Source organism: Urocampus carinirostris, chromosome 16 (assembly GCF_059441175.1).
Source record: "Urocampus carinirostris isolate Australia breed hairy pipefish chromosome 16, RoL_Ucar_1.0, whole genome shotgun sequence".
In the NCBI taxonomy this organism is placed as follows: domain Eukaryota; kingdom Metazoa; phylum Chordata; class Actinopteri; order Syngnathiformes; family Syngnathidae; genus Urocampus; species Urocampus carinirostris.
In genome coordinates this window covers 31,482,355-31,510,215 of record NC_142364.1, presented here as the reverse complement: position 1 = coordinate 31,510,215, position 27,861 = coordinate 31,482,355, and the positions used below count along the sequence as shown (strand labels likewise).

Here is a 27,861-nt window from a genome sequence, read left to right as displayed (position 1 = left end):
TTACATTATAATTGGTAATATAAGGATTCACGCAACACAACTACAGTAATATGAAAAGCCGTTTGGGAGCCGAAAGATCCGGCTCTTTTTTGTAGGATGAGCTAAAAGAGGCACTTCTGTACAAAGAGCCGGAATTCCCATCATCACTACTTTGCCTTGAAGTTGAACCCCGAAGCCGCAAGGGAACCGCCCGCTATTTTATATTAAGCCAATAGGAATGCTGCTTTTCTCCGCCAATTTTTACTATAGGTTAATCAGTACATTAAGCGTGATTAAACTTCCGGGTGGCCTCGAATGAGTAAGGACCGGGTAAGGGAAGCAAAACACCTGGCTACACGCGAGCAAAAGTATTTTTCACTGTATAAGTAGAGGAACAGATATGTAAGTAGACAAATGAATAATACATACATAATGGAGGTCCTGAAACGTACAACATATATACAAGTTTTTTGAGTACTCCTAACACGCTACGTTTGTTCAACTTTAGCACAGTGACTAAAAATCAACCGGCGCTAATACAAATTACAGTAAGATACACGAAAACAAATTGGCACAATATCAGGATATTTCTACTTATGCTAACTCGTTTTAAAGTAGGGTGCGTCGTTTACAGTGTCGACAGAGTTGTACATGAAATTATTTCTTTATTAAGTATAAGTGTGTTCAAAGAGCCCTTAAAATAATCTAACCCCCCCCCATGCACATATCTGCGTTTAATTTACAGGGGCTTGCGAAACTATTTGGCCCCCTTGAACTTTGTGACCTTTTTGCCACATTTCAGACTTTAAACGTAAAGATATAAAACTGTAATTTCTTGTAAAGAATCAACAATAAGTGGGACACAATCATCAGGTGGAACACACTTTATTGGATATTTTAAACTTTTCTAACAAATATAAAACGAAAAAGTGGGTGTGCAAAATTACTCAGCCCCATTGAGTTAATACTTTGTAGCGCCACCTTTTGCTGCGATTATCGCTGCAAGTCGCTTGGGGTATGTCTCTATCAGTTTTGCACATTAAGAAACTGATACTTTTGCCCATTCCTCCTTGCAAAACAGCTCGAGCTCAGTGAGGTTGGATGGAAAGCCTTTGTGAACAGCAGTTTTCAGTTCTTTCCACAGTTTTAGGTCTGGACTTTTACTTGGCGCTTCTAACACCTTGATATGTTTTTGGTGAACCATTCCATTGTAGCTTTTGCTTTATGTTTTGGATCATTGTCTTGTTGGAAGACTGTGCTGCTTTTACACTAAACATAATGTCTTGCATTGTCGCCAAAAAGTTCGATTTTGGTCTAATCTGACCAGAGCATCTTATTCCACATGTTTGGTGTGTCTCCCAGGTGGCTTGTGGCAAACTTTAAACAACACTTTTCATGGATATCTTTGAGAAATGGCTTCCTTCTTGCCACTCTTCCATAAAGGCCAGATTTGTGCAGTATACAACTGATTGTTGTCCTATGGACAGATTCTCCCACCTCAGCTGTTGACCTTTGCAGTTTATCCAGAGTGATTTGTGCCTCTTGGCTGCATCTCTGATCAGTTCTCTTCTTGTATGAGCTGAAAGTTTAGGGGTACGGCTCGACCTTGGTAGATTTGCAGTGGTCTGATACTCCTTCCATTTCAATATTATTGCTTGCACAGTGCTCCTTGGGATGTTTAAAGCTTGGGAAATCGTTTTGTATCCAAATCCAGCTTTAAACTTCTCCACAACAGTATCTCAGACCTGCCTGGTGTGTTCCTCGTTCTTCATGATGGTCTCACTATCACAGTGTTGGTGCATTTATACACAGACTTGATTACACACACGTGGATTCCATTTATCATCGTTTGTCATTTAGATCAACATTGAATCATTCAGAGATCCTCACTGTACTTCGGACAGAGTTTGCTGCACTGAAAGTAAAGGGGCTAATAATTTTGCACTTTTTTGTTTTTTATTTGTTAAAGAAGTTTAAAATAGCCAATAAAGTGTGTTCCACTTCATGATTGTGTCCCACTTGTTGTTGATGCTTCACAAGAAATTACAGTTTTATATCTTTATGTTTGAAGTCTGAAATGTGGCAAAAAGTCACAAAGTTCAAGGGTGCCAAATAGTTTCGCAAGCCACTGTACTTTTAGCATAACTGTCCGGGGCGGAACACATTAGGTAAGTGGAATGGTGTTTGGGGCGAGCACTGGAGAGTGACGTCATGCTCATCCAGCGGGTTTTTATTTCGTTTATATTGGTTAGTGCAGCATTAAAATGGTAAAATTACTATACTCCTACTTTAAGTAGAATTCAAACACCAACCCAAACCCAAAGTAAGTTAAAAAAATATTCTATTTGAGTGCGTCTAAGTAATGCAGATAAAACAAAAATCGAACTGATCGAGGCTGCAATGATGACACAAGCTAGGAGAGGGTGGCAACGAGTAGAACATTTTAAAATGTTGTACACGCCCTTTAATTATGCTCTGATAATATAAATCATGTATTTAATAATAATAATTGCCAATATTGATTATGATAAAAGTCTGAATTAGTTTTAAGGTAGAGTGTGTAATTTTGGGGATAAAAAACGTGTTTGTTCAAACAAACAAGCAAAACTAAATTTATATTCGGACCACTGTAGTACAACACATATTGGCCCATTTTATATTCATACTGAGCAATACTACAGCTTTGCGCGTTAGACTATCGCTTTTCTCCCCTTCAAAACGCATAACATTTTTATATCTACAGCGTTTTCAAAGTTTAACAAGAATAAAAAAAAAAATGAAGCAAGACAAAGAATTTTGTCGTGATTAAACCACTCCAATGATTGCATTAGATTTTCGCTTTGGTAAAATTTTGCAGCATCCTGTTTTAAACAAGCATATATTTTATATTTATGCATATAGCTATGAACATTTATGATTTTAATTTTTTTTAATATTCTCAAAATGGGTTGTATTTCGTGTGCAAAAACAGAGTGCACAATAAAATCTAATGCTTTTCAACGTCAAAATGTTGGCATGTATTTGAATTCACAAACGTATTTGATTTTCAAAGTTTTTTTAAAAAAAAAAGACATTTGGGGGCAAATCTGCCACTGGTTTGGAGTTACTGTTTTTTTTTACTTCAATTGTGGTTGATATACATTTGGATTTGACTTTGCATTGTACAACCTTTAAAGCATTAGGTTGAAAAATACAGTATTGCCAATATTCCAATCAAAATGATCAGAATTCATTGCATTCATTGGTTAAAAAAAGATGTCTGAAAATGAAGTGAAATCAAAAGGGGCCGGTGACAATATTTTAAGGAATGTAAGACAATAATCTCATAATCATTCTTCTTTATTCAATGATTTATACTCATACAAAAATCGGTAACAGTTAAACTGACTGTCCGGGAGACAGTCGAGTAACAATTCAGGCAGCAGAGGATTTAGACACTTAAGAACCACTCTGAAAGAACATTTCCACTTTTTTGAAAGGGGGAGACTGGTAGAAGATTTGTGACTATGATATTCAAGTTCTTTCTTTAGGTTTACACACTTGTGTAAATCGTCAAAAATGTAACAGGCAACATATCAAAGTCATGGATGTATTGAAAGCCAAACAATGCTTTCTTTGTTTGCTCATTTTTGCGCATGCACATTTCTTTTAAGGACATGCAAACAGGAAATGTCCAAATGGGGAGTAAAAAATGATAGAAGACATTTGGCACCCTGCTCAAGTTTCATGTGATTTATCTATTTTAGAAAAACCAATCCAAGGCTTTCCCGTAGCCAAACTGGGTTATAGCCAACTTTTTTCATGAATGGAATCTTAACACATTTGGGAAAGATAAGCGTAATTTATTGTATGAGGGTGGATTGTGACTGGGAAGTGAGGACACCGTAAACTGATATCGCTCTTAAAAAAAAATAAAAAAATCATATGACTTCGGACATAAACATACCCTTTTTTCAGTATCTATTGGTAGTTTGTCTGCGTGCGTCATAGCTCTTGTAGAAGAAAATTACTTGATGTCTGGAGTCTACTTGCCTCTATCCAGTCTTCTTTCAAAACCTTAGTACGTTTTAAATTACTGAGGACCATCTGAATAGTTGTCCTACTCATTCCATTTGGTTGTGCAAACAGTGATGCATTGAGGAAAGTGTTTTGTGTGTTAGCTCCCTATATATTTTCCCGCTCTTTTTGTTCCGAGCGAAAAATATACCCTGAGATCTGGGTGGTGATTTTAGACCAGACCCATGCTGCATGCTGTGTTGCTCCACCCCTTGATGCAGTACTGTGCCACAATTTACACAAAATACAGGTGCACTATTGTAGATTCACCCTGGATGTGCAATGGCTAATCCATTGCACATAATTGCTCATTTTAAGAGAAGCGAGAGGCATTCAGTACCAGTACAAGCAGGGAATAGTTGAAGACCAGAATATTACCCATTTGTGGGTTTTGTAAGGCTATGTAAACGTGCACAGAAACCTCTTAATATGTTTTTTGTCCGTTTGTTAATAGATCAATCAAAATGGTTTGGTTACTCTGTTCATAAGCAAAATACTTGGTCATATAAGCCCTTTCAGTGTATTTATTCTTTGACTATTTCTTTCTCCTTCAAATAACTTTTTTTTCTAGTAAAGAAACAAATTATACACACTACCTCTAGCTAATTTGGCGAAAATTTGTCATACGTTTTGGTTGATTTTTCTGTGGAATTTGTATTGTAGTTTTTGTCACCACAGCGAAAAATCCACAGTTGGGTCTGTCTGTCTGTCTATATTGTGTGAATCCACGATTCTTGCAAGCAATCTACAAACTCAACCTACACGAGACGCAGTAAAATTTTGCACACTTAATAGAGAACACTACCAGGGTACTTCATTGATTCGTTAACGAAATTTGGAACTTTTTTAGTCGCGACCGTCATTTTCCGGCCTGTTTTATTATTGCCCTCCTTGTAAAGCTGCTTATGATGTGTGTGCAATTATGGGCATAACTTAGACGTTCTCGAAAAAAACCCTCTTTTTTTCTTACTTCGGGTTAGGGTTGGTGTTTGGACTGGACTTGACTTGAAACAGACATTTTCTTAATTTCACCATTTTTATGCTAGAATAACAAACAAAACAAAAAACCACGGGGACTACCATCAAGTCACTGATCTCAGTCAACTATTCCCTGCAAGTAAACCCAATGATCCTAAGATTGAATGACTAATATGAGGGACTGTTACATGATTTGTAATCATAACAATAAAACAAGTCAGGAGCATGTAAGAGGTGTAAACGTTTTTGCTTTTTGCTGTGTCTTAAATCTGCCACCTATTAGATAAGAATATTTGTCTCCATTCTCAGTCTGCACCAAAGATCACCACCTATCCTGTCTTATGAACATCTTTTTCAATATTTCAAAACTTGTTTTGCACACCAGGATATCCTTTGCCCATTGTCAGCTAGGATGAGGATAAGCGGTTAAGTGAATAAATTAATGTTTTGCATTCATTGGTTAAAGAAGAATAGTTAAATTTGAAGGTTAATGGTAGATTATAACAATTTTTCAATATTCCTAGATAAAACATTTCTTTGGACTGTAATTTGTTTAGGGCTGGTGGGCCCCTAGTTAGTCAAGAAAGTGTAATAAACAAAAGCATCATCGAATTTGTATGTATTCATAATGAAGACAGGTGTTGCAAAGGTATGATAAAGAAATAGGCAAACAACAAAAATAGCCCACAGTGACACATATGCGGACATTGTAAACATTTTTCAAGGATTTCTGATATATTTTTTTCCGTGAAGACTCTGGATTGAAATCACCTTTTTTTCTTGGCACACAGAGAAGTACCCGGAACACATCTCTCTCAAAACAACAATTAATAAAGACTGCATTTTTAGTCACATTAAGAACTACACAGTTCGATATTGGTAAAATCGTAGAGGGAAGCTTGATTTAGGGATGCAAATGTGTCATACACGCCAGACCAATATGATAACTCTGATTTTGTCACTGCTGCAAATTAGCGATGTCTAGTTCAACAATGACTAAGGGATGGTGGAAGTAATAGTGACGGATGAATGAAAGGACCATTACATTTTTTGGTTCAGCTTTAAATAATGACAAAGGGTGATGGGATGGAGTGTTCATGGTGAATGACATAAAATTGCTAAATTTGCTTACTAGCTCGCTCTGGTATGAAATGCAAAGGGCTACCAATTTTATACGCTCATCTGAAATAACAAATAACATGTCACTTTCCTGCATTTCTGTCCACAATTATTTAGCTAATAATATCTGGCCATTAGGGCTGCACGATTAACAGAAATCTAATCGATATTGCAATGTGACGTAGAGCGATTCTGTAATGGCAAGACACCTCCGTTTTTTTCAAGGATTTATAGTTCCCCTTTATCTGAAGGATGGAACGTTTGGCCTACAAAAATTGTCACGGTTCGAATTTTAACATCGCCCGCCAATAAGAGGCTAGCTTTAACAGCACAAGTCAATAAACGCGGGACAAAGTTTGCAAGTTCGCGTCAACACACCCACATGTGAGCCGACAGCAACCCCAATGAATCTCCAGAAGAGGGCACTGTTTACTTAACTTTAAAGCACAAATAGCACTTTTCTTTTAAAATAGAAAATCGCCACAAAAATGCAATACTGGTTTGCAAAATCGCAATCAGGTTTTTTCACAAAATTGAGCAGCACTACTGGCCATCCATCTTTATCAGTTGCTGCAAAAGACCAATTTATATTCTTACCCACTTGAAATTTCACCCTCACTATTAAATTTATTTTTACACTAGGCTCTAGGCCACTCAGCGCTCTTAAAGTAACATTGTGTATTATTTGATCACTAGATATTGCTTTATGGTGTAGTGCAGCTGAAAATTAGTGCTAAATTACACAAAGAAGGATACAAACTACAAGTGGCCAAAAGCAAAATCTTTATTTTCATTACTTTGCCCAACCATTCACCTGTAGCAGCATGATGGCAGAAAATTATGTCAGCTCCATCTAATTGAGCCTCATTTTATGTAAAAAAAAAAAAGAAGCAAATTTATCAAACTACGAGTATTTAAAAAAAAAAGAAGCATGTATATATCATTGATCTTGTATGTTTGCTTTTTTTTTTTTTTTTTTAAACAATATAATTTATTTTTATAATTTTTTTAATCACAAGGAGGTGCTAAATAATACACACGGTCCCCTATAAGGCACATGTGTCAAACTCATGGCCTCTCAATCCCCTTTTGGGTAAGATATCTGCGAAATGACAGGTCGGCGCTACTACACGGCAGTGCAGTGTTTTCATATCTATTCCAGTGAGTAGAAATGAGAAACAAATGAACCCCAAAAATTCCAAAATTTTGATATGATAAGGTTATGAAATATTTTATGAGTTGCCACCTTTGTCTTCAATGCAAATTGAATGTGTGTGATGAGTTATTTTACATTAAGCAGATGTTGGTTGGTCGGTTGGGTGGTTGGTTAGATCCCTTAACCACTAGGTTTGTAGGGGCACCATTTCCTGTGGTGTGTCTTGGGCAAGTACAGCCTGGTGGCGCCCATCCCTCTCCAGCTTAACATACGTTTCCAACCGGTCTTGAATTGGGGTTGCATGTATTTTAAATACCACTCACTACATTTAGTTACATTAGGCCTTTTGAAGGACAGCGAATACGCTAATGCTGCCTTCCGTGAAAATCAACTTGACACTCTGCAGTCGATCCCATATTAGTGACCCATGAGTTGGCTAATTCCACATTTGAGTATTTGTTTTGTTGTAACAATTGCCCAGGTTTAAGTATTCCTCCATTTTGCCTCTGTCGAGACGACATAAATAAATGGAAAGATGAGAATGAAAATACCCCCCAAAAAATATTCCATTGTTTGCGACTTGAACAACATTTCCAAATGGCACTTTTGTCCTTGAACAGACAGTTTCTTAACAATGGACTGGCAGTGTGTTATAAGTAAAAGGCAAATGTTCAGCACACACTCACAAAGTACATACACTATGTTGACGTGTTAAAAGACCTTGGCATGCACTACATTGCTCACTTTGGATCTTTATTTTGGATTTACCAACAACAAGATTCGGTATATAAAATTGTGGGTTTTTTTCTTGATTTTTTTTTTTGTATTTATCTAGACCATTACAACAGATCCCCCAAAAGATGTATGCTATCCAGTAGTCTTGTGCAGTACTTACATGCGTGACTGTGTGTTCAACACAGACCACCCATACAAGAACCCTGACTCCTGCTCACATCTTGTAAAATGAGGCACTTAGTATTCGGCCACATGTCGTTGGAAAATTGTTTTCCAATCCACTGCGTACACCCCTAAAACCCTAGTTTCAATTTGGACAAAGCTTGACCTCGAAAATGGCTAGCCTCTTTTTTGCAAAAAAAATGACACTTGTTTAGCTTTACCTTAATCAGAAAAGTTCCAAGACTTGTATAAAATCTTGGTCAATTGTGACCCCTTTACTTGAAGTTGGAGGCAGTTGGATGATTAGCAAATATAGCTCTAATTAGATTTTGGCTTCTAATCTTCAACACCACTGGCCAAGGCAAAATACTGAAGGGTTTTCAAAGTATCTTGGTGCTAACAGCGTTCAAAAAGGGGGGATGGAAAAAGTCAGCATCTTGTTTCCTTCCACAGTTCTTTGTTTGGGAAGGAGAGTAACACCAGAATACTGCATCAGACCCCTTTGACAGCACTTTCAACTGTCTAATTTCCGCTTTGCATCAAACAGAGCCTGCTGGCCTATGAACAGCTCACGCCACCTACCATGACAAACATGGAGAAGCTGCTCCTGCATCATTAGATACAAAAAAAACTTCCTAATGTTCTAACATGTTAGCACCAATCCTCGTCCTCTCTCTCCCTGAGGCTACCCGTTCCTCTGCTGTTGGATGCAGAATTTACCCCCAAATTGTAGTGGTATCCGTTAGGTACCACATCAGCGCGCCCTTGTGACGCTGCAGCTGTGACGGGCACAGCAGCAATATCGTAGGAAGATGAGGTGATACCGGAAGGGCCAGCTCTGACAGAGTGTGACAGAACTTGGCTGCTCACAGCGTCCTGGAAGTCCTCTGTCTCTTCGGCTAGGGCTTGTTGAGAAGCTCCGTGCGACTGTCGGTTTACATGTAGGTCAGAACCTATGCAGGTGACTGGTATGGCTGAGAGGTCAGTGTTCCTGTGCAATCGCTCTTGTTCTGAAAGGCCACGGCTTACTCGGTTTTGGTGTCCGGCTACGGTGGTGCTGGCAGCAGTGGAGAGAGGTGATGAATTTGCGGTCTTGTAGGCCACAGCAGGACGAGGGGTGAGAGGTGTTTGGGGGAGCTGCCTGCGACCACGGCCTGGTGTGCTTGAACCAGGGGGGGCGGGTTTACCACCATTGCTACCATGCTGAAAACAAACAAATATGATATTAGCTCACGTACAAATACAAAATAAGGCTACAACATCTGGGAATCAATGATTTTTACCTGAAAAGATACAATGTAATCACCAAGAGGAGGAACTACTTTACTTTTTATGCCTTTATCTTGTGACGTGTCTTGTGCTGAAGTAAATATTTGAATTATTACCCGACAAACCAGTATCATTTTTTTGTGGATATCATCTAAAATCTCAGGAATTATGGTTTCCCATTATATATAAGCAGTCTATTACAGGTTCCACTATTGTTTTTCTATCCAGGAGTGTTTGAAAATAAAAACTGTGAATTTGAATGAATTACCTTTTAACATCGACGACAGATAACCCCAAATCAAGAGGAGCAGAACCTAAATTTAGGTTTATAATGTTTAATTATTCACTCCCAGCCCCATGTCTCAAATTGGAGTGCCCTGTGCCAGCAGTTTGGGACCAATTTGACTGTTTGTTTGTTTTTGAAGGGCTGTAGAAAATAATGCCCTGCAGCTATACAAGTATCGAACCCACCAAATGAAATAGATAGAGATAGATAGATACTTTATTCATCCCCGTAGGGAAATTCACACTTCCAGCAGTCTACCACGTTGTTTATTAACAGATTAACATGATGCCCTAGGGGTGCTTGTAGCGGAGTGGATGACGTCACGCCAGTCCAAAAGTTTGACACCCCTGCGGCAGATGGAAAACTTTTCTTTGTGAAAATCCAGGGATACACCACCTTGTGTTAGCAAGTCCGCCTCCTCTCCGATTCCCCCCGGCTTTCGTGTCTCTGTTTAGCGGCGTTGAAGCCGGATAGCTCCGGGTGGCTACACATTAGCGTCCGGAATGCTAAACGTGAGCCACGTTTCCGCAAAACACAGCAACTGCGCTCCCTGTGCGCTTCGATGTTTTCCACCAGCACTCGATGATCTTATTTGGTCGTGAGTTCGCATTTACCATGATTACGGATGGTACCGAAGACTTATAACGCCGCTAGCCGCTTCGCTAGCTCCGGCTCTTCTTCCACAATTGGCCCCTTCATCATGCCGGCACGAGAATTCTTCAGGGCAAGGAGTTGAAATTCCTTGAATACATGCATTTTTTGTGCGCTAAAACCCATGTCCCATAGGATAGAAGTAATCCATAGTGTAGTTGTCAAAACTGGAAAAAAAAAACACCGAAGATAGGCGCAGACAATAAAACAATAGGGCAGCTGCTGGAAAAGGCAGCCGCTCGTGGCAGCGCCGCTTTAATCATAAGAAAAAGCCAATATACCTTTTTATCATTTATGTGTAAAAATTATTTAAATAAAGTTTTTGAAACTGGGGAAAAATAGAAAAAAAGGTTTTGTGATTTATTTTGCATACATTGAGTTTTTTTTTTGTATTTGCAATGTCTCAAATATCCAAACATATCATTTTTGTTGTAAATCAGCGCAAATAGCACCCAAAAATATACCTTGGATTGCAAAATAGCTATCAATTACAACGCTATGCAATTAGCTTGTGACATTACTACTGACAAATGACATGTATACAGGAGTTCTAAACAGATTTTTCAAACTTGTCCCAAAAAAATACAATTATGATCTGTTATTTGAATGACATCTAACCTTAGTTAGACGGACACTAAGACAAGGAGAAGGAGGCTTAGTTTGTAGTCTGATGCAGCCCTACACCCATCTCAAATTCCATCGTCCCCCTGAGGCACGCTGAAAGCACACTTCACTACTTTTCTGCCATCTGTACTTGTTCTTTACTATACAGTACTTACTCACATGTCTGACTTTTGAGATTTTCCTGTCGAGGGCTTTCCAAAGATTGCCAAAGGCTAAAAGCAAAACCTTCCGACCTTCGTAGCACTGCTCCAACAACCTCAATGCTAGATAATAAATCCGTAATGCTTTTCTTCAGTATGTTGCGACAAATTCACTTCTATCCTGAGACTTCCACTACTCCTTCCCGTATCTTTTGCTCATTGCACTGTTAGCGTGCTAGTTGTGATGATTTTTAACATCACACTTGAGCTTGAAAATGCATACAAGAACACTTTTTTGCCATTCTTTATTGATTTAGTAGTGATCGCTCTGGTATTATACAGACCCTTTAAGGACTTGTATTACCATAATTTCTGGATTACAAGCTCACCTGATTAAAACCGCATGCTCAAATGTAGAAAACAAAACTCAATTTTGTCTTTGTATAAGCCGTAAGGGATTTTAAGCCGCAAGCTTATAACAGCCATAGAACTAGAGGTAAGATCAGGTTTAAAAAAATGCAGCCTGACCCAACCCGGTCTGTGGGTATAAAAGCCCGAACGGACTGGATCTTGACCGATTTACTTGAGTTGGGGGACTGTGCCCCAGGTAAACCCAAAGAGGCACTTCAGTGTAAAAGTGAGCGCTTCGGCTGAAGTACATGTTGGTCGAAGTGCAGTATGTTACTCAGGTAAAGTACTGTTATTTCAGAATACAGACGCTGCCCGACCTATGAATGAGTTTGGTTCAGGACAACCGTTCGTAAGTTGAATTTGGTCGTAAATTGCTTCAGTGTTATATTTTGTCTGTATGGTTTATATTAGTATGTTTAAGGCTTGTATAAGTAACCTGTATTGTTTTGTACTAAAAAAAATAAACATTTAAGAAAATAATATTCTCTATTAAGATATTTTACCTACGTTTTTACTTGCTGGGGCAAAAAGTAAACGTATCAAGCTTTCTTATTCCACTTTTGTTTCAAAAGAAACGGCATGCCTCTTCCTTACACTTTACTCCAACCATACTGAATGGATGCACGAGATATTAAACAATAAAAATGTCAAAGTTCTTGGCGCCCTAGCGGTACAGTCCACGTTGTTATGATTACACACGAACCAGGAAGTAGAAGCCGGATTTCTTCTTCGGTGTGGATGCTGGGTGAGCTCTCAAAGAAGCACTACAGTACTGTCCTCTACTCGGAAAAAGGTGCACACAATGAAAAATCTAACTTAAAGCAATGTCTGGATATTTTTCGACATCCCGAAAAAAATAATCGTATCTGCCAGAATCCGTAAGTCGATTGTACAATGTCAGGAGGCGTCTGTAATGTTACTCATCTAGAAGTAAAAAGTAGTCAGCCAGATGAAATTTTGAATAAAAGGGAGTGCGTTCTGAGCATATCCTCTTTGAAAGGAATAAAACAGCGAAAGAGAAGCCCAGCTCTGCCCAACTTAATGATTGACATTTTCTGGCCCGGGCCCAAGCTCTTACCTCTACTTCACAACAACATTTTGGGAAATTTGGCGTCGACACCTTTGTCTGCAGAATCATTCATTTATCAGAAACCTCAGCAACCTGTCACAGACGACGAGGATTCGGAAAGAGAGATGTAGTGTGATTACCACTTGTGAGGCCCCTTCTCAAGGTTTTTTTTTTCCTCACGCTGAGGTTTTGAGTTTTTCTTTGCCCGCATGTTGGTTTATGATCAGGTAATGGTGAAATTGTAATCCTGTGCAGTCCTTTGAGACACTTTTGTGATTAAGGGCTATATAAATAAATGTGACTTGACTTGACTTTTTGACAAATAACTTCCACTGCTGTTGATTTTCGATGTATAAATTGAGGCCATGATTTATGGTAAAAAGAGAATCAAAACGTCGCGAGTATATTTTAAATGTTTAATAAAGGACCGTCAAAAACGTGGACGAACTGCTCTCGCAGAGCGTCATAAATGTTTCTAGACATCACCACAGTGTTTTGTATTTAGAGTGCATCTGTTGTGGAAAAGAGCAGGTTGCTGTTTTCCTCTGTGCCGCCACCAAAAGAATAGGCAGCACCGTATTTCAAGCCGCAGTGTTTAAAGTATGGCAAAAAAGTAGCAGCTTGTAGTCCTGAGTTTATGGTATATCTTCGTTATGAATATCGGCATTTGCTTGCAGAGTCCTGACCTGTTTTAGGAGAGCAGTTTCTTGCCCTTCTCCTGGAGATGTGGATCGGCTTGGACCTGCTGATTTGGTGTGGCTTGTTTCCCTGGAGCCATAACGCTCACAGGAGTAGTAACGTTGTTTTTCCCCTGCAGACGAGTGATGCCTCCTTTCGTGAGGGCGACTACGATCACGTTCTCTCGCTCTTTCTCTAGACATGCCTTCAGCTGAGGGGTCTGTGAAGGAACCTGAGGGGAAAAGCACACAACATGTCTTTTGAAAGTGTTTTTTTCTCATCTCTAGTCATAGTCTCACCAATGTATTTTTCAAAAGCAAATTGTTTTTCTTCGTTTTGTTTTTATACCCGAAAAAAAAATCCAGTATTTTATCAATGTAAATGCTTTAGTAGCCAAAAGACTAATTGTAATAATATTGAGCTGTTTGTTGAGTGTTGTTTAGCAAACGTAATATCGACGTTTGCATTTTTACACATACCAGCATGAACAAATACAATTTTAGAGTGGAGTCTTAGTGTCATTTTTGTCTAGAGTTGTGGCTAGAGCTCCAATACTTCATTGTCTGCCGGTTCAAGTACAGGTTAGTTTACAGAGAGATGCAGACATGTCTACTGTTCTGATAATAATAATAATAATAATAATAATTTCCTTGTATTGTCATTCTGTGTAACAATGTACACAGAACGAAATGTCGATTGCACCTGACCCGTTGTAGCGAGCCGATGCAGCCGCAGCCAACAGAGGGCGCCGCCGACCACTTTTTAAGTCTTAGGAATGACTCGGCCGGGGCGCGAACCACCGACCTCCCAGTCTCAAAGCGGGCGCCTTACCATCTAGGCTACTGAAAATACCATTGTCATGTCATTGTTTACTGCGGTGAATCTACAAAAAAAATAAACAAAATAGACAGCTCAGCGGCGCAGTGGTTAGCGCGTGTGCGGCAAAATTCTGAGGTCATGAGATCGAACCTCCTGTGTGGAGCTTGCATGTTCTCCCCGTGTTTGTGTGGGTTTCCCCTGGCCGCTTTGGTTTCTTCCCACATTCCAAAAACATGCATGTCAGGTTAATTGGCCTGTCCAAATTGTTCCTAGGTGTGAATGAGCGAGTGAGTTGTCTGTCCCTGTGTGCCCTGCGACTGGCTGGCAACCAGTTCAGGGTGTCCCCTGCCCACTGCCCGAAGATAGCTGGGATGGGCTCCGGCACCCCCACGACCCTACTGAGGATAAGTGGTGCAGATAATGGATGGATGGATTGATTTGAATTTATTTTGAATATAAAGTATAAAAATGGCAAAACAATCACGGAAAGAAACACAAAACGAGCAAAATTACCATTTTGAAACCATTTCACCCCTGACCAAAATCGAGCAGGAGTCCCAACCCTTCTTAATATGTACCATAAATATTTGACCTGTTCCTTTTTTCATTCATGGTAAAGATAGGTGGATACATTGAAATACTAAAGATAAAAGCACTGATACTATAATGATAATTAACCAATGCATAGCAATAAGCACCTAAAGCATGAGATTCCTTAATCAACAATCCACAAGCTTGAGAATCAAAATCCAAAGAATTTGCCCAGACCAGTAGATGACCAGTCACGTACTTGTTTTCCAAACCCAATTAATGTGGAGACGATGTAATCATGGAAAAAAAAACAACAAGCAAATAAATGACCTAAAATCAATCTCAACTCACCTCTGAATGTGAGCACATTCCTCATACTTATGGTGGAATTGAATTGGATCAAAGCCAAATCACTTTCTTATGAAAAAATCACATTATGGAAATACTACAAAAATCCTATGAAGAAAGTACTAGAGAAATCCTATTACGGAAAAAAACTACAGAAAGCCCACAACAGAAATACTTTATTTATTCAGACCCTAAGAAAAGCAGAATAAGTCTCCAAGCCAAATTTTGTAACCCAATGCAGTACGCCACTCCAAAGGTTTGCCTTCTCCTGCTCCTATTCACTCACATAATCCACATCTGCAAGGTTAGTATATAGTATATATAAAATAAGCAATTAATCCAGCTTTAAATGTTGTGACGATCACCAATCATTGGCAGCCAGTCACTTCAAGGGAGGTATAATCACCTCTTCCCGCTTACAAATAATCATTTGTGATGACAGAAACGCACCTTTTTCATCAACTTCAAAAATGCCATCCAAATCACTGGCGTCCCAGTACATTCATATAATGGACAAAAGACCCTGTGTCTCACATGGTCCCCACCTGATAAAACCAGAGCAACGTTTGAAAAAATATAGAAAATGCTAGTGTTCTACACTGGAATGAACAGCAAGACTATACATAATGTAAAGCCACCACGATTGGCAGTGGTCAGAAATTACCTCACCCTTGAACTTGACAATTGAATCAAGAAGCTTAATGCACAAGTTTAAAGTTCATGGTCCACGGACCATAGTTGGCCCGCCACACCACTTAATGTGGCCCGTAAGAGCTTTTTATGTCTAGGGGTCTGAAAGTAAACAGTTTAAAATAATCTTCATAATAATAATCCTCCTCCTCCAATAATAAACAAGCCAGTATTTCCATATGAATGCTAATGAGTGGAATAGAGAAATGATCCCAAAAATGTCCAAGAAAATATTTTTTTTGCTCATACCGCCACATACGAGATTAATTTGTTCCCGCAACGTACAAAATATCAGTAACTGAAAACCAATTAGTTTGCTCCCACGCTCTCAAAAGCTTCCATGTTGACCCTAAATACTATAAAAACACATTTTTCTTGATCACCAAAGAAATGAATTCAAATAGTGATTGGACATAAAAATACAGTAATAAGATAAATGAGATGAAAATAATCCAATCAAATTTATTTGTAAAGCACTTCTATTCTGTAGTTTATGAATGACTTATATTTCCTGTAATTGCAACATCCATAGCAGCCTGGTCATCCTAGAAGGGGGATTACCTCATGTGCGGTCCCTTTTCAAGGTCTTCATATTCCTCTTGTTGAGGTTTTTGAGTTTTTTCTTGCCCTCATGTAGGTTTTAGATCAGGGGATGGTGACATAATAATCTGTAGTTTGCAATAATCTGTGGTCTGTGCATCCCTTTGAGACTCCTTGTGATTAAGGGCTATACAAATAAACATGACTTGTCTTTTAGCAATCATTTGCCACTCAAAGTGCTGTATAAAACAATTCAGTATAGAATGAGGCAGTAAAATTTCATCCTTTATCCCCACTTAACCCGAATTACTTAACACACAGACCTACACAATGGCTGAATATAATGAAAACAAAATAAATGGGAATAGAAATAAGAGATGTTTATGGTAAGGCACAGACTAACTATGTGAGGAAAGAGACCTAAGGGAGGCTTATCCACACTTATAGGCCTTGGGATTCTCAGCCATTGAACCACGACCTACTAGCGTGACCCTCCCCCACTTAAAAACATGTAATAACACTGTAATAATAAAAAAAAAACAAAAAAAAAACCCAACAACTTCAAAACAAGAATATTCAATTACTTTAAAGCCCTGGTCTCTATCAGTAATGTCTAGAAAATTCTCGAAATTGGAATTTTTATTGCATGTGTAACAGAGTTAAAATGTAAATATTTTGAGGTTTTTTGAATTCTCTCAAAATCTGTGTTTTTATCGCATTACTGTTAAAACTGTAGTACCTCATTCATTTGTTAAGCCATAGGTCTGTTCGACTGTCTTTCTTGTTTGACACTTCACGGCTTCTGCGCTTGCCATACCTTCAGCTCGATCACCTCGTGCTGAAGGTAGGCTGTGCCCAATATCAGTTTGGGTAAAAGTTCATATTATGATGAATATAAGGAGCTGCTTTCACGAACTATTTTTGTATGTAAATGTATATAAGTTGTGGTAAATGATGCATAAAAACACAGTTAATTTTTTAATTAACACTGTAAAGTAATGCAGCTTGAAACGATGATTACTGAGATGCAACATGTTTTAATGCAACCATGCCAAGGTTTGCGGCATGTTGAGTGATGTCCCATTTTTGTATTTTTGTTAATGTTTTAGATGTATGCAGTTGTGCACAGACGCCCTGACTTCTTTGTATTGTTTTGTTTATTGACTGCAGGTACATGGGAAAGCTCTGTTCATTGTTATTTTTAAGGTTTCACTATCAATGTGCTCGCATGTTGTCTGCTTGCCGCACCTTCAACTATATCACCTCATGCTGAAAATGTATGCAGTCTTGCACAGATGCCCTGTCTTCTTTGTATTGTTTTGTTTATTGAATGCAGGCAATAAACCGAGTGACGGTGAACCCATGTGTTGCCCATGATTGAGGGGTCGTTACACATGTTGGGCAACAATCGTGCCCACAAGACGTCTCGTATCTCGAATTCCTTGTAGCCCGTATCCAGAGGCATCACTGTATTTAACGCACACCATATTATATATATTTGTCGTTTGTGATTTGAATAATTTAAGAAAATTAAAGTTACTTTTAGGGCTGCACGGTTAACCGATATCTAATTGACATTGCGATGTGACGTAGTACAAATGTGTAATCACATTCCACTGCGTTTTTTTTTCAAAGATTTATAGACAGCAAAGCTTAACAAAGCTCCCAGAAGAGGGCGCTGTCCTAATAATCCTGTAAAATACACCTAAAATTTCAATCCTATAATAAATTGAATGCTATTGTTAAACCGTTTAGAGAATCCGGACGGTTTTGGTCTCTTTTGAAAGGTACTGGTAATCATCTGAAGTTTCGTCCCAAACTAGAATAATTACTACACAAGTGCTACTAACATGAGCAATCTATGTTGGAACACACATAAATAGTAGGCTTTTATTTGAGCGTGATTTCTTTTTTGCAATCACATGAATGTAGCATGGGTATTTTAGCTGAAAAACAGCTGGGACAAATGCATGAAGCCTTACTTGGTCCCAGGTCAAATTTGATCCCAATCTGAAAAACTAAACATGAGTATTTTTCAAATTTTTCTAAGAAAAAGAAAGTGGCCATTTGGACACTCCAAAAACAAACACCACTTCTCTTCTAAACAGTGATGACTCGCAAGCGGGTTAAAGCATGTCACTAGTATTAACCTTTGGATGCAAAAGTGGGATCCAAAATGACCCCATGGGTTATTTTTCTTCAAAATCTTTAATAATTAAAACATAGTTATACTGTCATGCTCTAAGTATTTCTCATAAAGCATGTGTATGACATAATCAGGGATGTGATTTTTCCGCTAATTCGCAGAATTCCGCTTTTTTTTATCTCCAAAAATAAAATTTTAAAATTTCCGATTTTTTAAGTGGTAAAAAATCCGATTTCGTCTCTACAGCATTCCATTTTAGTGTTTCCGTAACTGATTGGTTGAAGTCTCCGTGTTGACCAATAAACGCGCTTGTTATAAAGCCATAGGAGTATGCCATTGTTCATTTATCACACGTTTTTGCCGGGTGTTTAAAGAAAGATGTCCGTGATCGAACGCAAAGATGCTCCGCGAGTTAAAGAAATTGATAAGATCGTAAAAAACAAGTTTCGATGGGACTGGTTAGAGAAGGAATTATCTACAAATGTTGGAAAGAAGACTGTGACGAATTTGTTCAGTGACTTTATTCGGAAGATCGAATGTGCCGGGAAAGCGCTTTGCATTTGGTGCCATGATACCATTGACTATGGTGGGAGAGGTTTCAAAGCTCTTGAAAGTCACGCAAAGAGCAAAAAACACGTGAAAGAACTCCAGTCAAGAACAACAAATTATTCCATCGCTGGGAGTTTCGGTGCCCAAACGAAAACTCCAAAACTTTACGGCCTCCATCCCTTATTGACATCACAATCGGAAGCGGTAATAGAGAGACGTGATCCACCCCAACAACCTGTACCAGTTGCTGATAGAGTCGTGATATTTGAGGTAGGTGGTAAACTTTTCAAATTTATTTGACAGTTTTCCCCCTTTTTTCGAAAATATTATAACGTAATAAAAATGGCCATAAATATTTAACAATTACAATAATAGATTTTCATGTGTACATTACACCAACACTTTACTGTAGGGCCTATAATTATTGTATTTTCATTTATCAAATATTCGGATACGCTGCTATTAAAAAAATAAATTATAACATTTAAAATATGATTTAGGAAATTTAAAAATATTATTAAGCCTATAAGTAATCAAAATTATTGTCAGTATTTATATTTTTTAAATTAAGTACTTGTATGATATTCTACCATGAACCCCAAAGCATGCAGAATGGACATAGCCACATACAGTTCTATCCAGACTGTGAAATATGCCCTAAGAGCAAGAAAGACCACCTCTGTCAGCCATTTTGGAAGGAAAGACATTCTGATGGATCCTGTGCAGTCCAAACTGTGCCTAAATCTGAGGACATCCTCCAAAAGGTACAGGGAGGAGAAGGATGCAGAAGCAGCTATGTTGTCTGCAAAACGAACAGAACTTGCTGTGAAACAGGACACCCAAATGAGCAAGGCTGCCTCAAGAAGAACCATCAAAGCTGCACAGAAGCAGGCTAGAAAGACCCATTCCAAAGCAAAGAAGTCTAGGAGGAAGTAGTGTTTGTGTCATGTGAATGGATTGTGCTCAAGAATGAACACTTGTATATTCCTGTAAATATGTTGAATGTTTTAATGAGTAGAACATAGAAAACAATAATTGTGATATTAAGTGATGTTATAATTCATCTAGAATGTAACAGAAAATATAAATTTCAGAACTTTGAATGAATTTCATGTTTCTGCATGGCCAGTGATTTAGTAGTTCATTGTGTATGCACATGACTCCGACAGATAACATCTTCTGCTATAACAAAGACATTTGTGGTATGTTCTAATATGAGTTACTTTTCATTTGGTCATGCTACAATTATTTGTTCATGAAATTTGAACTCTTCAACATGATTTATGTGTTAACTTAGTAATCACATTAGTTAGATATGATGATATTCTCAGTGATAGTTTTTAAAAGCAAAGGCAGTCCAATGTTTTTTAATGTGACTGATTTTGAGTTGACTTAAACTGTAATTTTATATGGGATAGTTCAATATACATTGAAAATTTATGCTGTTGTTTTGTCTATTTCTTTGTCATCTGAGTGCATTGAAAGTACTTAAAAACACGGAAAACCCATGAGCTCCGGGGGGCTTCGCCCCACTTGTCCCCCCACCAGGGCACTGCCCTGGACCTAGCTGGGTGCCCGCGGCCCCCAGACCCCCGGCTAATTTTCAGATAATTTCACTTTGGTCAAATCACATCCCTGCATAATGCCATTCGGATTTATATTTTCCCCCCACTAATTATCGACCGCACTCATGGAAGAGTGCATAAACTGGTAGGTCTCGAATTCAAGGGTTAAGTACTTATAACAAAACGAAAGAAAATGCACTTTCCTTTTAAAATAAAAAATCACATCGAAATTGCAATGGTGGTCTAAAAAAAAAAAAACCCAATTAGTTTTTTTTTCCCCAAAATCATGCAGCCCTAGTTACTTAACGTGAAGGAGTAGATACATTAATTTACATGCCAGTTACATTTATTTTGGATTGACATGTTTCCCCCTCTGGTCATCATATGCAAGGTTACATAAGTTGAAAATTGACAGCTTCAAATAACGATTGACAGCAAAAGGGGAAAAAAAGGCAGACAGGAAAAAGCCCGATTTTTATCTACTCACATTCATAAGTTACATTAGGCCATTACGCTGGTGTGGCCCTCGGTGAAAATTAAGCTTCGTTAATGGCTCCTTGTTTTAAGTCTCTACTAAACCACAAATACCCTTGACTTAATAGAACATAGTAAAACGTTTCATGGGGACATCTCGAATTGTTTGAATGGAATTCTGTACTAATAATCAATAGTATTTGTATTTGTTTTCTAAATTAGCTTCACATCTGTTTTTTCAGATACCATAGCACACACTTTACAGTAGAATAATTTCACCTGTCATAAATACAGTACCACCTGTTCCAAAACCTTGGCCTAAGCTCTTAAAGTTTATGGACTCTTACTGTGTGGTGTTTGCTGAAGATGTTAACATCCTTTTCTGCATCCCTCTGGGCAACTGAACTATAAACTTACTCAGCAAGTGCAGACCACACAATGTGATTGGGTGACTAGCATTAAAGCACAGTTTGGGCAAAACAAAGAAAGTGGTTGCAAAAAATTTTGGTAAAATTAAAAAATATGCATCTATGTATATTGTAAAATTCAGCAAACACTATAGCAAAACAATTAAGAATTGCCTGTTAACTTTAAAAGCATATGGTGCTTAAAGAGACAGTGTGTTATTATTTAGCGCCTCCTATTGTTATTGTTTTCTTTGTTTAAAAAACAATTCTATCTGTCTACCCTGGTCTTATCCCTCGAGAGCGGTGACCGACAGCAAGACAAACACATACAAAAACAAAGAAAATTAAAAAAGGGAAAAAGTAGCAAGAAACACATACAGATTTTTTGGGACCATGGTAACCCAAATTCCCACAAGTTAAGCACCTCGGCACCCAAGTTGGTTATGCTTTCGTCCCTCCAGATGAAACGGGACACAAGAAAGCGGCCATGTCACTCGGGTCAGGGTGACACAAAACACTCTTCTGTTCAACAGCAGGGCTCGACAGCTTTCACTGGTTTACCCCTGCCGCATCATACGGGCGCCCTGCCCATTCCTTAGAACACGTCGAAACATCCCAATATCCTTTTACAACACCTCTCCACTCATTCCTATCACCAACAAAAGCTCTAGCTTCCACTACATTTAGAACTCTTAAAAAACAATTGATTTGAATAATTAGCAAATTTACATGAACTATCATATAAACATGATTTTTTTCAAGCCGAGAAATTTGTGTTTATTCGACATAACATGAGGGTAACCTAGAGGGATTTTGCTGCGACGGGTAACCACCCCAAAACCTTTTTTTTCTTCATTTCCTTTTTTTTCTCCCTTTTTTCTCTTTATTTTTTCTTTTTCTTTCTTCTTTACCTTATTTACCCCCCTTTTTTTCCATTTTCTTCCCCTTTACCTTTTTGTCTTTTTCATTCATTCTTCCTTTCTTTTTTGCTTTCTTCTTCCTTTTTCTCTTCTTTTTATTCTTTCTGTTTTTGTTTTTCCTTTTCTTCTTCTTTTTCCTTTTTTTGCTTCTATTTTCATTGTTCTCTTTTTTGTTTTTCCTTTTATCTTTATTTGTTCTTTTTTACATATAGTATTTAATCATTTGATATTAAATAGCTGGATATTTTATCACACACTCCATTTTTACACATCAAACCAGAATCTGCAAACGTTCACTTAAAAGAAAATCGAATGCAATTGTTGAAATGCTTTATTCACGCCCTAGGACTTAGTCTTCCTTCAAGTTAAATGAGCCATAGACTAAAATACTAGTCTCGGGTCCTGATTTTTGTTGTTATTTTTATTTGAAAAAGCGGTAGATTCTTTAAAAAGCGGTCATCATCTTTGAAGGGTAAAAAGCGGTAGTGTAAGCAGATATGCTTTAATAAAATGAATAAATGAAGGTCCTACTTTTGATTATCAGGGTTCCTTTTCAGAACGCAACTCCCTTGAAAAATGAGAGATTACTCCAATGGCAATATTCGGTTTCTATGCTTGCATGTAAACGTACCCACTGTCACCATGACCCAATATGTTAAATAAAACAAGGCTGCAATATCAAGAGCCATAACTGTCAAAATAAAAACACAAAAATACAAATGTCTAGCCCCAATCCCCCTCTAATCCCCCACAAAAAGAAAATGATTTCTTCCAATTTGTACATACCAGAAATATTACTCGGTGGATGCACCATTGTAGCTCGATCTAGAGATTTCTGCTTTTTGTCCTTCTCCCTGCGTCGGTGGCAGCGGTGATGGTGATGATGGTGATGGACTCGCTCTTGGTTTTGGCCTGTTCCGGAACCCGCCGATGACTGATGTTGGCTCGGTCGAATCAGGTTATAATCCCTTAGAACGACCTCTTGATTGTGCTGCGGGGTCAGCGAGGAAGCCGAGCGTCTTATGGGACTGAGGTCAACGATCGGCTGGGAATGGAAAGGAAGCAGACGGCAGTGAGGGAAATGTCGTGCAACGGTCTGACAGATCTTGAGTTTTGACGTTAACCAAAGTAGTGTACTGCATCATGACAAAAGTAACATCACAAAAGATGAAGACAGACTTCTGAAGACACCCATTTCCCTGTTCAGTCACACAAATATATTGCAAAGTACTCTATAGTAGTTTCAATTGCAGAACTGTAGCCTATAGTGTGTGTAAACAAATAGTGGGGTTGGTGATATCAGTATAATCAATGGCTTAATCTGGATTTAAGGTAGGCACAAAGTGTTGTGTTCATTTCATTTCCTACCGACAATTATTAAAAAATGTTGCAAAATATTCCACCTGCCGGGGGGCTCGAAATATCTTAGTCTCATAGTCGACCGATCTAGTTTCTTTCTTCTAGAGCTGTGGTGTCATTGAAGGAACACAACATGTGAGGTAGCGATTACATACCTCTCATATCTGCTTGGTGGATCCTTGCTTAACCTGTCGCCGGGGCTAAATGACAGTGTTGAGTTGAATGCTCCAATCTCCAAAAGCTCTGTAGTAAGTTTACCTGTCGCCGTTATAGTGTGCGTTCCTTGTTTGCCTTCTCATTCTTTTCTTTAGGCAAAATTGTGGCTATTTGTTTCTGTTTTTTGCTGTGTGTGTTGTGGTTGGTATCATTTAGTCCAGATAGCTCCCCTTCAGTGTCGGGGCTGCCAAGGGCTTCCTGTTTGGTTTGCTCCTGGTTGGTGCTCGTTGGCGCACACAGCGAGTTGTTTGGCTGGCTAGCTTGGCGTAAGTTATGGTTTTAATGTGTTCCATGGTTTATAACCGGCCTACTTTGTAGTTAGCGCAGCCATTTTTTGTTGATCATTTACCGGTTAGCCTGGGTTTTCACTGTGTGTTTTTTGGACAGCCAGCGATGCGTCTGATCAATCCTGGTTCGTCCCCCCATCTGCTCTCCATGTTTTATTTTCGCAAGTTAGCCCATTTTTGGCTGCCGTTTTTTGTACCGTTACGCTATCCATTTGTGACACATGCCCAGGCATTATCCACAAAAACTGCTGCTTGAAACAAATGTAACTTCTTCAACGAATTAAAACTTAACCAAAATGGCGACCGGCTTGCAGGTGTGTTGATGTTCCTCACATGACGTCACAGCTCAGGAAGTTGAAGACGAGACATGCTGTCTTCGAAACGTATTATCTCGTAAAATCATTAGAATATACAGAAGATGATGATGATGATAATAGAGAGAGAGATAGATATTTTTTTTTTTTGCAAAAAAATACTATTTCCTCACAATTTGCATGGGAATACCTTTAACTAACGGCTTAAATAATTACTCTTTGTTTTGACTGTGTCTACTAAATTGTAAATTTATCACATGTGAAGTAACTAAGCCTGCAGTTAGACATACGATGCTGCATACTGCTGGGTCTCCTTCACCATGAGGCTGAGAAACTGCATTGCAATGACGGAAGCTCACAGGGCACAAAGACATACGTAAGAGGGTGGAAAGGATAGGAAGAAAGAGGTGTCACAACAGGTGGTACATACTGCCAGGTGGGTCCCAGGGGCGTGGCGAGGGTGGCTCCGCTATCAGACAGCACATACAAGAGGGAGGTGGGCAAAAAATTAGCAATGGGCATCCAGATTAGGAAAAAGCCAAGACAGAAAAGAAGAGACTTGTGAAATTCAAGGTTGGCAGTAGCCCATTGATATTTTTTTTTCCAATTAAATAGACTTCCCCGCAATGTATACGGTTTTTTAATCATTTCAATTTCTGTACGGCGTATTTTTGTCTGACGGATATCGTCTTTCTCATTTTGGCTCTAATCTGGATAGTCTCTGTCACTGGTAACCAGTGTTGGGAATAACGCTGTTACGTAACGGCGCTACTTTTAAGTAACTAAGTAATGTGAGGTATTGTTTTTTTCTGCCGTTACTGACAGACAAAATCGGTGCGCTACATTGGCTGCAGAACGCCTCGCATACTTGACACCGTGTTCAGCGTCACAGTTTTACACTCTCTTCTATGAGTTTTTTAAATCATGTCGGTTCGAAACATATCACTATTTGAAATAGAGACCATCATATAGTTAAATAGCGATTACGAATATAGTGTTTACTAATGCTCTGGAAAAAAGGCGAATGAGGGCTGAGTTTTGAAAACACCTGACTTGTCGTTTCTGAGAGAAAGGGCTATATGAGCCCACTCTTGGAAGTGAACGAAGGGAGCCAGCCTCTCACCAATAAACACCTTATGATTGTTCAATATGCATTTTGTAGGATTTTGTGTTGATGACTTTAAATTTGCTCGACATAAACAGTTAAAATTGATCTGTATTTAATCTTTTTTTTTTTTTTTTTTAGATTTATAAATATTTTCATTATGTTTGCTGTGTTTTTCAGTGTTAATGTGGTTGTATAAAAATGTTAAGTTTATTTGTCTTCTTCTTTTCTTTTTCTTCTTCCTTTTGTTATAGTATTTTTCATTAAAAAGACGGTTCTCTAAAAATAGTCGGAATTCCCATCCCTACAAATAAACACAGTTTTTCGTATTTGCTAAGTAAATTTCACATTTATTGACATTCCAAAACCTGGAAAAGGTTACTTTCACTGCTAACGCGTCACTTTTACTATCGAGTAAATCAGTTACGATTATTTTTGGAAGAATTTGTGAGTAACTATGACTAATTATATTTTAACTTGCCAGCACTGCTAGTAGTAGACAAAAACGTCAATGTAGATTGCTAATATCATTGCGGTATTCTACATTGTCTGTCTTACTGTGAGTAAATAGGTGCCACCTTGTGTTTGTAAACTTTATTATTGCCTAATAAGGGGAATTGAAATCATTAATAGGTGAGCATTTTACAAAAATTGACAGGTATGCAACTACATACAGTAGTTTAGCAGTTTGTCATACATAGTCATTTTCAGAGATCCACAGTTGCTTCACTTAAAAGTTGCTTAGTATTAAAAGGCTAAAAGTTGAGATTAGTTAAAACTTTAACGTAGAGTGAAAAAAATAATGGTATTATTAAAGAGAATAATTTACTTTTTGAAATTGTTACTTTTATTTTGTGCCGAATGTGTGCAGTTCCGTAACTTCGTCAAGTCATGTTTATTTGTATAGCCCTTAATCACAAAGACTCTCAAAGGGCTGCACAGACCACAGATTATTGCAAACCACAGAATATTATGACAACATCCCCTGATTTAAAACCTAAAATCAAAAAGCATTTTGGGGTTATTCTTTTGTTCTACAATCACCTTCAAAAAATAGGCTGATTTTGCATAGGCAAGGGCTGCTTTATACTTTAACAAGCTGTCACACCAGGTTTGACGGAAAAACTTAATGCTACCCTAGCTAGTACCTGGATTCCGTAGCGCCCCTACAGCTTAAATCAGGACCTACAAGACGCACGCCTTGGTTTACTGATGAAACTAGATCCCCTTCAAATTGACGCCTGATCTTGACGTAATGTTATATTATGATTGGTTATACAGTAATAAAAAGGAAACCCCAAAACCTGTCATTTTCTTCTTCGTTTTTCCCCCTAGATTTTTCCTTGATATTTTTATTTTCTCTCTTTTCCTTTTATTTCTTTTTTTGTTTTATTATTCCCCCACCGCAAGTCATTTTGTGCATAACGTTACCTAATAATTAATAACACATAGTTTAAGGCCACATAATCTAAAGAGCCTTTTGGGAGCCGAAAGAGCCAAAATATTTTACCGAGCCAAGCCAAAAAAGCCAGTTTTCTAAAAAGAGACACAATTCCCATCATTAGTCCTTGATTCTGCTACTCTGCTATTCCATTTTACGAGTGCGAACATACAGTGTTGGGCTGTTGTGTTTCCCCCTCCCCTGCATAATCTGTTAACCCGACGGAAAAAGAGACACATGATAGAAAATAACTTGAATGAGGTCCAATTTTCAATATTCCGTATGTGTGCGGCTGCTGATAATATTGTTTTGTGGAACATGCATAATGCCAACCTCATCTTCCAGCAAGCCAAAGAGCAACAAAGGCAGAGTGCATTTCGGGTGACGCGGGAAAGCAGGGGTGTAGTGTAGAAAGCAGAGGGTAAAAAATAACAGCAGGATCATTAAAACACCCTAAAATAAAGATCCTCTGCTGTTCAAAGGTTTGGGGTCACTTAGAAATGTTCTTAATTTTGAAGGATAAGCACAGTTTTTTTAATAAAGATAACATGATACTAATAGGAAATACACCCCATACATTGTTAACGTGGTAAATGCAATATCTACATGGGTGTATAGAGGCCCATTTCCAGCAATCAGCACTTCAGCGTACTAATCGTACAGTGTGCATCACCCGCGGGCAAAGCAAGGGTGGTGATAATGTTTTTGTATGGGATCTATTTTCTTTGTTTTATATGTTTAGGCAGACACCTAACGTGCATTTTGTAATATATGTTGGTCTGTACTTTCAGTTTGACCCTTTTGAATGTTATTAAATCTGCTTGACACATCCAAGTC

The 27,861-nt window shown here is 38.3% G+C and overlaps 1 protein-coding gene and 1 long non-coding RNA gene across 5 annotated transcripts in view; one reads left to right on the top strand and one right to left on the bottom strand.

The window, feature by feature from the left end:
- The first annotated feature begins 284 nt into the window (after window positions 1-284).
- LOC148351067 (uncharacterized) lies at window positions 285-14,116 on the top strand. Its single transcript, XR_015853047.1, has 3 exons — window positions 285-381; window positions 13,313-13,388; window positions 13,453-14,116. It is a non-coding gene; the product is annotated as an uncharacterized LOC148351067 (long non-coding RNA).
- cacna1bb (calcium voltage-gated channel subunit alpha1 Bb) overlaps window positions 3,301-27,861 on the bottom strand; it is a 146,978-nt gene continuing 122,417 nt past the window's right edge. For 3 of the 4 annotated variants that reach the window (XM_088356094.1, XM_088356091.1, XM_088356093.1), the window contains 4 exons: window positions 24,909-24,947; window positions 23,089-23,347; window positions 13,322-13,545; window positions 3,301-9,388 (listed from right to left, as the gene is read on the bottom strand). In XM_088356094.1, the coding sequence (XP_088212220.1) occupies window positions 8,837-9,388; window positions 13,322-13,545; window positions 23,089-23,347; window positions 24,909-24,947 (1,074 nt within the window). In that variant the 3' untranslated portion in view covers window positions 3,301-8,836. The remainder of the gene's footprint in view (window positions 9,389-13,321; window positions 13,546-23,088; window positions 23,348-24,908; window positions 24,948-27,861) is intronic. The other variant, XM_088356092.1, reaches the window with a different exon arrangement.